We start from the raw sequence: 14,200 nt of genomic DNA on the forward strand, positions 1-14,200 counted from the left end.
AATGTCTATACAACAAATATGTCCTATTTCATATTTACCGTGATGTTTTTAATCGTTGAGCATTTAATGTTGTTCAAAGTTTGTTCAAAACACTCAAGGTTTTATGTTTTCTATTGTTTTACTAAGAGTGTATTTGGTATCCGTAGCCTGTAAGAGGCTTTTTCTTGGTTAATGTTTGACTTGTTATTTTCAGTCTTTGCTAAAGGTAGGTTGTACGGTTTTCTAGTTATGATTTTCAAAAACAAGAACATTCCATGATTGTCTTCTTTATTACTAACATCCACTTCTGATACATTTCAAATAGAACAGATGGATGCATGTAGCAGATATGTTCTGATTCTTATAACTTTTGTTGTTTTTAAAAGTTAAGTATTTAATGTCATTTAATGCTTGTCCAGAACAACAAAGTGCTTTTTACATTTTATATTGTTTATCAATTAAGCTTTTCTCTTAAGATACCTATCATTGAGTAAGAACTTCATCATTGGACGAAGTAAAGATTTTATCTAATGGTATCGTTTAGACTGATGTAAAAGGTTTTAATGATATTGCCTTTTTAGAGCAAGAGTGTTTATCAAGTTATGCTTTCTTTGTGTTTTTTATTTAGGCTTTTTAAAGTGTTTTCTCAAGGACATAGTCTTGACACTTTTTCTGTTTTTCAAGAGTTGAACTGAATACCCTTGGATACAATATAGCTTACGTGTTTAACATAACTCTCTTAGCATTGTGCCTAAATGTTTTAGCTTGATATTTTTCGTTTTCTATGACTATAATTATTTTCCTAAGTTTTTTCTATGTTGGGGATTTTGAGTCTAATTCTTATGTTTCTGCCTATCATATTTCTCTATTGTTATGTTTCTACCTATCCTATTTCTCTAGTGTTGTACCTTAGTTGGACCTAACTGTAAGTTAGACTTTTATCTTGGGAAGTCGTTTACAGACTTCTCTTCCTAGTTGAACTGTTAGTGTTTTGATCGCTTGTATACTATGAGCATATCAAGACTACTTCGTTTCATGGTGTTTGTTTAAATTTCAAAACCAAGGGTGTTATAGAAGAGCTTGTCTTGTCTTAACATTATATGTTTATATGAGTTATAGAATGTTAAATGTTGAACTAATATGTGATATGTTAAAGTGTTTATGAAGTTTTCTCTTGAATACTAGCTTATCTTGTTGTTTCTTTGATTGTCTTTGATTTGTCGTTTATTTCTTTAACGATAATCACTTTATTAATGTGAAGAGATGAGAAATAGGTGTTAGAATATCTTTAGCAAAGAAAAGTGATGCAACATAAAGTGTTCTTAATTTTCTAATAATTATATTTAACTCTTTTAGATATATTTATTATTATGCTTATTTTCTTTTAGATAACTTATACTATATCTACAAGTTGATACAAATATGTTTTGTTATCAATTTTATAACGTCTAATTTGATTCTCGGTAAGCTACAAAAAATTAGAATGTTACAAAATGTGTTTAAATAAAGATAAATAAAAAAACAAGTATATTAAAACTTGAAAATCAAAGAATAAATAAAAAACATTTAAAATACAAACGTGATAGAGATTAGTAGTTCCTTTAGATATCAATTATCTAAACTTTGGACTTTTAGTTTTTATCTTTTCATTTCAAATAAATTGATGTTTGATATTTAACATTTAATACCAAAATCCATCAATTATTTCTCATTACATAAAATTTTATTAAAATATAAAAAAATAAAAAGCAAAACATGATTTTTTTAGTTTTTATCTTTTACATCAGTCATACAATAAATTTTACCAAATTTTAAATTAGCTAAAAATTTAAATGCCATTTAAAACTTTTTCTTAAAATTCAAATTGAATTACATTTATCCTATTAATAAGAAATTAACTATATTAACAAGAAAACCTCAATCAATCATTGAAAGACTTTTATGAAGAAATTACTGAATGCATTTGTGTTTCATATGAATGGTTGAAGTATGACGAATTATTTTATGTTCATCGTCATCTCATCCATGTCCTCATATATAATTGGTATAAATATTTTGTTACATCTTGTCTATATCAGTAACTAACGGATATATATATGTATTTGTGTCTACTTTTTATTGTTTTAATATAAATTAATCATTAAAAATGACAAGGAAATAATATTACCAAATATTCATTATAAAAAAACATATTCTCATGTCTTTAGTCAAACATTTAAAAAAATTACAATGGTATAATTTTTAAATCATAGTACCAAATAACAATTAAATAAAAGTGAAAGAATTATATAAAATATTTCATAATTACTATGATTGGACATAATTAAATAAAAGTAAAAGAATTATATAAAATATTTCACAATTATGAAAGTTAAAGATATATGGATGAATTATATTGTTGGGGTTTCCGACTTTATCCTATTCACTAAACCCGATGTCTCGGTGAAGAGAGCATACTCCTACTTACTAGTTTATAGTGTCTTGTCTCCCTAGCAATTGATCATGCATTACATTCGCACAGAAGCTTAAAGGTAATCGGTCCTCTTATCCTTATGTCTAGGTAATATTGCTCCCGAGAGAATTTTCCCATGTCTAGATTTCCCCATATGTGTTCATATCGACAAAATCAATGATCATGCAATTGAATGAGTTAAACAAAGCATGCATAGAGTATAGAGGAAAAACCCTAAAAATTAATGAAGTAAAGCATATAGATTAAGATTTAATTCAATACATGAGAGTTTCAAAGGATTATATCGTTTCCCCAACAATAATGGAGGTTTAGTTCACCATAGACACGGTGAAACTAGATGAAAACAATGAAAACAATGAAAGATAGAACCCTAGAAATATCATATTAGAGCATCCGCATCAAAAATCCGCCTCCGAGGGGTGAAAAGAGTGTTTCTGCGCCTCCTTTTGCCAAAAGATAGCCTCTTTGGGTCATGCAAATCAATATATAGTTCATAAAAATTAGCAAAAATTGGCCCAGGCCCACGAGACTGGCGCTCTGTGTTGGTTTTGCCACTCAGTGGTAGGCACGACACTAGAAATAACGCTTAGCGTTGACGCCCAGGCGCCTGGTAGTGAACTCTCTGAAGAGGTTGGCGCTCAGCGGTAAAAATGCCGCTCAGTGGTGGCTGTGACACTTGAAATTTCCCCTCAGCATTAGCGCTTAAGCGTCGTCCAGTGGATTCATCATCAAGACCAACGCTCAACAGTGAATTTGGCGTTGAGCGGTGCTACGGTTCTTCTTTTGTGCCTTTCTTCCACTTTTTCTGAGTTCAACTCCTTGCTACCTCAACTTTCTTCATCCAATTCATGTTTATTCCTGCCAAAACAAGGAAAACCAAGCATAAAACCAATAATACCACCTTCGACTCTCTTATTATCTAACTTAAGCAGAATGCATGATTTCAAACTAATTTATAAGTCATAAAGGGTGTGTTTTGTATCAAAATTAAGTATAAAAATAATGGTTTTTCAACTGTTATCACTAATCTTATAAGCTGGTTGACATCTTTTGTGTGTGTTGGTTTAATAACTACCTTCAATATTTTTGTGAGCTCTATATGTTGTAGTGTTAGTTCAACCATTTAGATGAGGATCACTAAGGTTGTTTTTGTTTAAAGTGATTTGCGAGGAAGGAATTACGAAATTCATTGTGTTTTGTTTTCAAGGATTTAAAAGCGAGTGATTAAGAGGATTTAGGGATTAGAGAAAAAGTAAATTGTCGCATGGTAGGCCGGATTTGCAATGATTACGAGTAAAATTACCAAATGCCCTTGAAGAGCAAGCAACCATACATGCATCCATACACCTTAGCCATTGAAGTGGATCTTTGTGGTCTCCGTTAAAGTGAACGTTGAAGAGGATGAAGATGAAGGATTGTCTTGTGATGGAGGTTGCAGGCGAAGTGGAAAAGGAGGGTGTTGCTGGAACTGTAGAGGCGGAATCCGATTCCACTTGGAGTTGTATTCGGTTACACGACCTTTATTATAGCCCCCCATATTTGATTCCACCATGTGGTATTCGGTTCCCACATGCGTTACTCGATTCCAAAATAATCAATAATAATGATGATGATGATGATGATGATGATGATGATGATGATGATAATAAGAAGAATAACAATACAATGTTTTTTCATGTTAAAAATTATTTTTTATTTCTTTCTTTCTTATAATAACTTTTACAATTATATATAATATTAACAATTATCATTTTCTATTACTTATATTACTAAGGATATTTTAGTAATTTTCAATTTCTATCAATTCAATTATTTTTTTATATATAATTTTTATAAATTTTACTTTCAAATTCACTCTCACTCATTTCTAAATCTCCTTAAAAAACAATAATCAACTTACTCTCCCAAATTTATTCTTTAAAGTAAATACAGCCTAAATGTTAAAATTTTAACTACTGAAAATATCATCCATCATAATACCAAAACTATTTAATACACAACCTAACCATATGATTGAACTAGCATGCAGTTATAATTGAAGTGTAAAGGATCTTGATCGTAATCATTTTGTTAATAACATAATGACATTCTATTTCAATAGTGTATGTTTCCTCATTTTCAATTCTATATTATATAATATGATATTTTCTCATATCTGGTGATGGACAAGGGTCATATATCTACAACCAATTATTTACTACGAAAAGTACTAGCCATTAATGATTTTATTTGTAAACCCATTGAGAGAGGAGTATGAGAATTAGTCCCTGTTTGAAATATTAATTTAATTTAGTCTCTTAATTTTAGAAAAGTGCTAATTTAGTTATTTAAATCAATTTTTTTAATTTATTTTGTTTCAAATGCTTTTTTCAACAAATGGAAATGTGCTAAAGGATTTAAACAAAGCAAATGTTAATTACTATAATGTGTTTAAAACCGTTAAATAAACTTAATAAATCTTTATTAAAAAAATTATATTCATTAATTTTTAACGTTGATGTACTAAATTGAACAAAACTTTTCTTTTAGAAAAAACAAATATCAATTTTTATTAAAAATTAAAAGACAAAAACGTATTTATCCCTTAATTATAAAAATATGTTTTTAAGTATTAATGAAAAAGTAAAAAAAATGATAATTATATTTATAGAAAAAAAATATATATAGTGATGTCACATTAACATGACATATGTCATGTGTGGTAACTTTCTTATTTTCAATAAAATCTTAACCATCTCAACACAACTTTTTATTCTTAAAAAAAAATTAAGAAACATAATATTCTACTAAGATTACGGTGAGATCTTTACATAGTATTGTCATGATAATTATTTTGTTTCAATCTTAAGAAAATAAATCGATATCCAATAAAAGACAATATATTGTTTATTTTGCAAAACTAGATTCTTCATTATTCCTCTTGACTTCTACCTTACTTTGTGTCCATAAATCAAAAATAAATTTTCTTGACACAATCATAATTGAAAATCTATATAGGAGATTGTGAAAAAGAATCATGACAATAAGATGAAAAGTTATGAGTAGTGATTATGATAATGATTGTGTTCAGTTTGCATAAACTAATAACAATCCAACAAATGGCGGTCTATTTTTTATTTTTGACTTTTTACATGGAAATGGATCTATGATAGATTTCTTGGTAATTTTGAGCTGATTTGGAGTTGAAAAGGTTGAAATAAGTTGTCGTTTGGGTTGTTTCAAATTTTGGATGAGTTCAGATTTTATTTCTAAATTCACTAACACGAATAATGTGTTTTTGATTTACAAATACAGATTTAACAAATTATTAGAGAAAGGATATAATTAATACAATGAAATCTGGTAACTTGAAAATATTTTTCTAGTTTAATGAAAGACCTGGGCGATGTAAGCTTTTGAGAGAATAGTAGCGTAAAGATTCAATGAATAATTCTGTTCGTTTTCTCTTCAGCAAGTTCTCTTTTTATAGACATCTTCGAGAAAGATCCATTACTAAGAAAGAGTTGACCTCCTTGAGAGTAGGTGACATTGGGTAAAAATATTTTTACTATTCTCACCTTGGGAAGAGCGACACTGTCTTTAGCAGTGAGAGCTTGTATGACTATGTTAGGATATAAACCTTTAAGGAAACATTTCTAGAATGTCTTCGTCTTTCTAGTCCTTGTGCAAAGCTTTTTAATAAAGCTTTGTATTATTATCATTATCTGCATGGATAAATAAAACAAAAGCAAAGTAGAGAGGTACAATACATTCATGCATTTAATGTTTTTAGTTGAGAGAGTGTTTATGCATGATTTGTAGTCCTAAGCATTTAACATAAGTTTGTTGCTTTTAAGTAGTATTTCTTTTGATAATAAAATATTCAACATTTACTACTACTTGTTCTACGCGTTATTTGTCAAATATTATTTAATTTTTATAACTCACACGTCATAGTTTAATTTGCTTATGTTTATCAAAGGTGTTTTAATAAACACTTCTCTTATACGCTTTACTCACTAAATAATTCTTTGTTAAGTATTTCATGTTAAACTTCAAAACATAAGTTGCTAGACAGTCTAATATTTCTAGACATTTTTTTCTTAACAACCTCAACTGAGTTGTATTAGACCTCATTCAAGTTATATTAGATCTTAGTCGAACTGTGTCAGATCTTGGTCGAGCTGGTGGGTTGATTCGACTAACCCATGTGACTAGCTTGCCACACTGTCGAGCTTGGCGAACCGGGTTAGTTCGAGCTCTTAGATTGAAAATGTTGTCAAAACTTGATTTTTTTTGGTCGGGCTATGAGGTTGGCCTACGACCCTTTTTGTCACCCCTAATCAATGCTATGAAATATAATGCAAGTATTCTTTGAGTTTGTATTTTTTTTTAATCAACTCAATACTTTTTTTGTCGAAAAAGTACTCTTCAACTATCATTTTCCAAATGACTTTTGATTCAACCAAAATATTCCTACCTAAGTCACTTATTACTCAATCAAATATTATTTGAACCATCATTCACTTTTAAATTGATCAGTTTAAATATCCTTCCATAAATTATTTTTGTCTTAATCAAATATTATTTTATAAACAACTATTAACTTAAACAAGTATTTTAACCATTTCTAATTAATAATTATATATTCTTTACCTGACATTTTAATATAATATATAATGTTTTAACATTTAGAATGTTATCTTATAAATTATAAAAAAGTTGTATAAAGTTTCATAATGAATTAAAGATGCATAACTTTTAGATTTATTTTTGACTTTTTATTTTTCTTTAAATTATTTATTTTCGTTTTAATTGTTCAATAAGACTTAAAGATGATAATAATGTTTACGTATATAGTTCTTTTTAGGTTAAAATTCTCATATGACTTTCATATTTGTACAAAAATCTCAATCTTATGTAGTCTCAATTGTATCCTCAATTTTGAAAATGTGTAATAAATAAGTTTTTTTCTTAAAATGGTAAGAAACGACGTCAAAATAGGCTGACATGGATGATTTTATTATATGAAAATGAAATTTAAATTATGATGCAGAATTTGGTAAAGTAAAAGAAAAGAAAAAAAAGCAAAATGAAAGAGGAACACAGTTTTTGTCTCCCGCATACATCCCGTCACATCATCTTCTTCAACCTCAAAAGCCATCACCAATCAGCCATAAACAGAACCACCACGAAACCATCGAAAACTATCGTAGGAGCAGATTTGAAATCTTTCATCGTGCATAGAAAGAGAACCTTAAAATCACGAGTTCCATCATCTCTTCCACGATAGCCTTGCCTCCATGCGCCGCTTGAATCTTCCTCCTTGCGCAACCACCATGAGAACCATCATTGTCCAAAACCTTAAAAAAAACTCTGTCACAAATCTCCGAATTCGAACCACTTAAACCCCCAATCTCACCGCGAAACACAACGCCTCTATGAAACCTGCAAAAACATCCAAATCACATAACCCAAATTGTGAACGCATCTTCTCCACGCAAAACCACCACCGACTTTGATGTAATCCAAAATCGCGCCACCGTAAACCACTCAGGTTTGTTCCTCTGTAATCCATAAAGCCTTTCGTCGCAAATCAGAAACCTATCATACCTACAAGGAAGAAAACCCAAAACGCGAACTAGAGGAACACCATGAAGAACAAACCAAAACGTGAGCATGTTCGACATCTGCTTCCTCTCGAAGCCTTTGCCGCCACCATCACACCGTGAAAAGCAACCTTGCTGTGCGAAATCCCTACCCCTAATTTTCACTGTACCAAATCCCTTTTTTTTTCTAACCATGGTATCCAATTAAATAATGTCACATCATAAATTAAGCCTCCAATCTCACATCATAATTTAAACCTCATTTCCACATAATAAAATCATCTACGTCGACTTATTACACATTTTCAAAATTGAGATCCAATCGAGACAATATAAAATAAGATATAGGAATTGAAATTTTTCTATAAATACGAAGGCCATTCGAAGATTTTAACCTTCTTTTTATTTTTGTTTCTTTATAAATTTTCTTTTGTGTTTCTAAATCTTTTAATAAGGTTATATTTGAATATAATGCTAATACTAAAATTTAAATCGCATTATGTTGCACATAAGTAAACATTAAAAAATTAATATTTTTTATGTATTCGAAAGTATTTTAAGTATTTATGGAACTTTTGCTTTTAAAGAACATTTTTTCTTTACGAAATTTGGTTATGAATTAACCCTTAGCTACAAAGTTCTTGTGTGGACTTTCTTACGCAAATTTTAGTTCCTTAGACTTTTTCTTTTACTTAGTGTAAGTGGTTAGTGTCAAATCGCATTTATTGAATCAAATTAATCGGTCTATTTTCTATTAAAATTTGGTTAAATGTCACTAACCTATTTATGACTGCATATAATGGATTTTCGCCCTGCAGAATTTCTTAACGTAAAGCTAATATTTTACGACACTGACGTGGATATGCTGGGTATGTATAATTAAGAATATATATATATATATATATGAATAATACAATTTTTTTTACCTGTTTTTGAAAAATAAATTCGAACTATATTTTGTAATTATCTTGTACACTTGGTTTGGTCGATATATAATGTATTTAAAATATTTCATAATGATATCAATATACAAAACAAAAAAATTGAGATAGTAATGATTTTTTATTATAAAATTATCGGAACCAATTTCTTCTGTTGATTGTTTTTAAATTAAAAAAAAAACATTACTTTCTTTATATTATATATTTTAAAAGATAAATATTAATAATTTTATAACATAAATTAAGTTCAAATCACTAATTATAATAAAATAATTTAACTTGTAAAAATAATACTTTTAAATTTATTTAATTAAAAATAGTAATTAATTAATTAGTTTGTAAATATATAAATATATAAAATAAAATTAAAAGAAATTATAATACTGATTTATTAACCTACCTTTTTAATAAGATAAATCAAGATTTTCAGTGTCTTCTCTCCATTTTCTCTTTCCCGCCCTTAGAAAAATTGACCTTGCGCCAGCTTTCAAATTCGCCTTCATTTTCCCACTATTTTTTCTCGGAAAAAAAGCGTGGCTAGAAAACATCGGAGAGAAAGAACCGTTCCTTCAGTCCAGTTCAATTCAACTACCCACCGCACACGATGGTGGACGGCGGAGAATTCGCCGGCACCATTTGCTCGATCTGTTACGAGCCTCTCAACCCCATTACCGAGGACCTCCAATCGGTTTCCATCTGCGGCCACGTCTTTCACGAGCTTTGGTAAGTCCCTTCTACCCTTTTTGCGTTTTTCCTCCTCTGATCGACGCAAACGTCGTTAAAGTTCCGTTCTTTGCCTTCGTTTTGATTTGGGTGTGTTTGTTTGCAGTCTGCAGCAATGGTTCGAGTACTCTACGAAAGGGAAGAACCACACTTGCCCCATTTGTAAACAGAGTTGCGGGGCCAGCGACGCGTGCAGGCTTTATTTTCAGTCAGTGGGGGACGTGAGCGATGGCGAGAATCTTCTGAAGAGCTTTGAATCTGAGGAAAATGTCGGGCTTCTGCGTAAGGAAGTGAAGAGGTTGGAGGTGAAAGTTTCGGGGCTCACTTCTGAGCTAGAACGGCAAACAAAGGAACTAGAAGGAGTTAAGCTGGAGGTGCTTTTATTTAATTTTATTTTGTGTTTTATTGTGTTATTTATTCTGTTTTATATATGGGTGTGTTTAGTAGGAGACTAAGAAGGACATTGACGGATATTGTGGTGAATAGTATTTCTAGAATTTGTTCTTTAATTGAACTTAATGATGTTGTGTTTCATGTACTGGACCTCACACAGTGAGATAAGGCTTTTGTTGCAACTTTTGTTGGTTGTGTTCATATTAATTTGTGGGGTAAATGAGATGCATTAGGCTGAGGTGTGAGTGACACTTGATGTTCAGAATGGAGATATGAGTCATAGGAAGACCGAGAAAGACATTGGAGGAAGTTGTTAGGATAATTCTTGGATAATATTCTCATGAATTTAGTCTTTCTTTGGATTTAGTGATACCTTGCGATCCATTTACCTATGGTCACTTAGTATAATAATAGGATAAGGCTTTTATTGCTGTTGTCGTTGATTGTGTTTAGCTTAGTTTGTGGTGTAAATGGGATTTTTTAGGTTGAGGTTTGAGTGAGTGTGTGGCACTACTAGTTGTATAGAACTGTTAATGGAATGCTAAATTGATGACTGGTTTGTTCTTGATGATTACTGGTTGGAAATGGTGTTGGTTTTTGTTTTTTTTAATCGTTAATCGGTTAAAATTAAGTCACAAGAAGAATGAGGTTTTGTTTTGAAATGAATTGTTCTTTGTAATGTTCTCAGTAGAGGTTATATTTTACAATAGCTCAATGAATATCTGCGCATGTTTTTATATTTCTGATGATCGGATAAGTAGAAAGAAACTCGAGATTCATGCATTTCATGCGACGTGCTACTTTAAGCTGTAAAAATTAAAAAAAAAACCCTCATATGTTGTTGATGTGGCATTCTGACAGAAGAACGAGTGGTTTAGTAGAGTAAAGGAATTTATTCTTGCTCCTATGTATTACTCTTACTAGAAATGTTTTAAAAGAAGTTTTGTCCATGCTATTGATTTCTTATGCTTCTTCCTTTCAGCTTTGTATTTGCAAGGAGCAGGCAAAGAAAGAAACAGCATTAAAGAGTGAGGCACTAAATCAAAAAGCGTCCATACAATTCCAGTTTCGTAAGAAATCAGAGGTGAGTTACTCTGGCTTTCTGTTTAATTTGTGACAATTTATCTATTTACAGGTTGAATTAACTTGTGGAGATTATATTGATTTAGGAACTTGAGCAGTCAACTTTGGAGTCTTTTAGATTAAAAGAAAAGAATATGGCTTTGGCTAAAGAACTTGCAGCATTAAAATTGTGAGTGGAGCTTCGTTTTCGTTGAGTAACCATATTTTGTTTATGATATAGTATTTATTTATCATTTTACTTCCTGCTAAGTTGGTTTATGCCTGCACCGTAGAGTGTCTGATCTGGACCTTGATGAAGAGGAGGTTTTGAAGCTTGCCACTTTCGGTAATGGGGCCAACAGTAAAGACACTATAGATACATTGAAAAGATCTCTGGTCATGCGGAACAGGTTTTTCCCTCTAATCTTATTTTGCTGAATAAGCTAGGTTGTAAGGTTTCCCAGTTTTGAACTTCCTGAAATTTGAAGCCATCAATTTAATTTTTCTGCTTTTGGTTGAGATACTATTCTCTGTATTGTAGGCACAATATACATGTTTTGCCCTTAACATTGTGCCTGGTTGACTAAAGCTATTATGCTTTGCCTGGAATGTAAACTGAAATTGCACTATTCTGATAGGAGTTACAAAGAATTGATGGCCAAGTGCAATGTTCTTGGAAGAGGTGAGGCTCGTTATAGCAAAAAGCTTGAGAAGGCCAAAGAAAAGATCACTAAACTGAAGGTATGTACATGATGAGCTTGTTAGTGCTAATCTCATAAGGCCAAAGAAATGAATATTGACCGTTGGAGTTTTCTGGGCATTTTTAGGCAAGGGTACTAGAACTGGAGACATTAGCTGAAGCAAAAGAGAATGAATATCTGAAGTCTCTTAAACTTTCAAAGAGAACGAAGAGTTCAAAGAATCTTGAGAATAATTACACTGATTCTGATGAATTGACAGCTTGCAAATTTTCAGTAGAAAAACCAAGCAAACAAATTTCAACACCCAAATCTGGAATAAACCTGCCTGCAAACGACAACCCTCAATCTTTGAAGATGGAGAACTCTAATGGTACTTCAAATAAGACTGTGAATATTAGTAATATAACTCCTGATAAAGAGAGAGACTATATTACAATTGATGAAGATGACTTAGAAGGCACTAAACCTTTGCAAGGATGTTCAAAATACAGCTACAAAGACCGAGACATGGATGGTATTGCTTTTAGCAAGCCTTCTCTAGCGAAGCCAGAGACCACGTCTGCCACAAAGACCGAAACATTATTGCTACGAAAATGTACTTTGGCCGAGTCTCCCAGAGTTGATATTGACATTGACATGACTAACAATTCAGCTGGTCCTGTGGATGAAGAAGTAACTTTGCAAACCACCATTAAACAACCTGTGTTGAACATTAGAAAGGAGTCACCGTTTACACTTTCAAATTCAGGTATGGTGCTATTTGAGTTTTGAAGATATTCGATATAATAAAAAATAAGAAACGGTTGATGATTTACTCAACAAATCTAAAATGCTGGCTTATGCTTCTTTCTCCATCATAACTTCCAGATAATATCTGCTTTTCTGGTGGATTGCTCGGTCCTGATGGAACTCATCGGTTTTTGGGAAAATGGTGCAAGCGTGGACAGAACAGTGAATCATCATCTGCAAAAAGATCAAGTAATGGGGATTTAATAGCTGTAGGGGCTGATGGTAGAGGTGGCAGAATAAAAGTTCTAAGGACTCCTACCCAAATCCTCTCGGTGAGTTCTGTGATGTTTAAATTTGATCGAATGTGAGTTTTTTTGAGCCATAAATTTTCAATCATAATTGATTCATTTGAAATAGCAGTACTAGCTTCCAGCAATCAGCTTGTTATCTTTGACAAATTTCTATAACCATCAAATAGGTGGTGGATTTTACAGTGGACAGTGATATAATTGTTACTGTAGAAATTGAATATTCACATCCCAAACAGGTTTTCTGTTTCCTTTTTTTTCCCTTCTATTATCTTTTTTACCTTTGAGACTGTCGTTTTCACCCTGAACTTCACTTGACAAAAGGTATGACAAGTGATTGTAAATCTATTTACTTCATTATGTGTGTAATAAGGGCACGAGATGTATTCTGTAATTATTTTTTGCAATCGTATCTTGATGAGTTAAACACTTTTACACTTGGTTGTTGACTATATTTGCTAATTTGGTAATATGTTTTTGACAGCTTAGTTTGTTCGGTTGAGCTTATATTAGAGAAAAAATTGCATTATGTCTTCCAAAAGAAACATTTTCAAACATGCACTTATTAAGAGTAGCAACTCACTTGAGTATTATATCATTCTGATGCTTCTTAAAGCTGTAAGGTGACTCTAGAAATTTGTGTTGCAGGGTGGTAAGGAAAACTCAGCAAGTTCAAAAAGGTTAAAGCCTGGAGCTAAAACAAGTAGTTTGCATTCCCAGGGATGTCTGCAGATAGAACACTTTTTTGGGAGAGTCACTCAGTAATATATTGGTCTGTCCTTGTTGCAAATTGTAAAGTAATTCATCCTTTGTTACAGAAGGGAAGGATAGAAGATTCAAGAAATTAGTTTTGGGGAGAGTTTTTCATCACTTTGAATAATGAGCTTTGGAAATTTTGGCTAAGGGTGTACCAAAATCTACCAATTGATTCCCTGGCTTCAGTATCTAATCAAATGGTAAAATTATTCTTTTAGGTTCTATCTTTAACCAAATTCTGCCCCGTTTGAAACAATGCAAATTGAATGAGCTTAGATATAGCTAAAGAAGATATGTTTATATTTTGGAATTTGAAGATAGGTTGACTTTCAAAGATTCTTAAAGAACATTGTTTTTGGATTCTTTTTTTTTAGCAACAACGATGTTTGTAGATCAGTAGAAGGTAGATGTGTATGGGCCTTTTTCTTCCCGCACCCCTAAAACTTCTTTAATCACCTCGAATTTCCTAAAACAGATTATTTTACCGTTTGGAAAAGTGATTTTTTTGTTAAAAATACTTACAAAAGAAAATATTCAAAGAGTTTAG

At 31.3% G+C, this 14,200-nt stretch overlaps 2 protein-coding genes across 2 annotated transcripts; one reads left to right on the forward strand and one right to left on the reverse strand.

Annotated features, from left to right (window-relative positions):
* Nucleotides 1-7,461: 7,461 nt before the first annotated feature.
* LOC111242547 lies at nucleotides 7,462-8,235 on the reverse strand. Its single transcript, XM_022786319.1, has 2 exons — nucleotides 8,045-8,235; nucleotides 7,462-7,879 (listed from the first exon to the last, which is right to left on the reverse strand). Exons 1-2 carry the CDS (start codon nucleotides 8,233-8,235, stop codon nucleotides 7,666-7,668), a joined length of 405 nt encoding a protein of 134 aa, XP_022642040.1. The 3' UTR covers nucleotides 7,462-7,665.
* A 1,216-nt stretch (nucleotides 8,236-9,451) lies between these two features.
* LOC106773764 (E3 ubiquitin-protein ligase TRAIP) lies at nucleotides 9,452-14,000 on the forward strand. Its single transcript, XM_014660512.2, has 9 exons — nucleotides 9,452-9,704; nucleotides 9,811-10,078; nucleotides 11,080-11,181; nucleotides 11,267-11,349; nucleotides 11,453-11,569; nucleotides 11,798-11,900; nucleotides 11,987-12,608; nucleotides 12,728-12,921; nucleotides 13,546-14,000. Exons 1-9 carry the CDS (start codon nucleotides 9,586-9,588, stop codon nucleotides 13,660-13,662), a joined length of 1,725 nt encoding a protein of 574 aa, XP_014515998.1. The 5' UTR covers nucleotides 9,452-9,585; the 3' UTR covers nucleotides 13,663-14,000.
* Nucleotides 14,001-14,200: the final 200 nt, after the last annotated feature.

Source organism: Vigna radiata, chromosome 9 (genome assembly GCF_000741045.1).
Source record: "Vigna radiata var. radiata cultivar VC1973A chromosome 9, Vradiata_ver6, whole genome shotgun sequence".
Lineage (NCBI taxonomy): Eukaryota > Viridiplantae > Streptophyta > Magnoliopsida > Fabales > Fabaceae > Vigna > Vigna radiata.

Coding starts and splice junctions, on each gene's coding strand:
- LOC111242547 (XM_022786319.1), bottom strand. CDS start 8,235: ATGGTTAGAAAAAAAAAGGGATTTGGTACAGTGAAAATTAGGGGTAGG. Junction 7,880..8,044: donor TTGGGTTTTCTTCCTTGTAG/GTATGATAGGTT, acceptor ATGTTTTTGCAG/GTTTCATAGAGGCGTTGTGT.
- LOC106773764 (XM_014660512.2), top strand. CDS start 9,586: ATGGTGGACGGCGGAGAATTCGCCGGCACCATTTGCTCGATCTGTTAC. Junction 11,350..11,452: donor GAACTTGCAGCATTAAAATT/GTGAGTGGAGCT, acceptor CCTGCACCGTAG/AGTGTCTGATCTGGACCTTG. Junction 12,922..13,545: donor CTCCTACCCAAATCCTCTCG/GTGAGTTCTGTG, acceptor TTTGTGTTGCAG/GGTGGTAAGGAAAACTCAGC.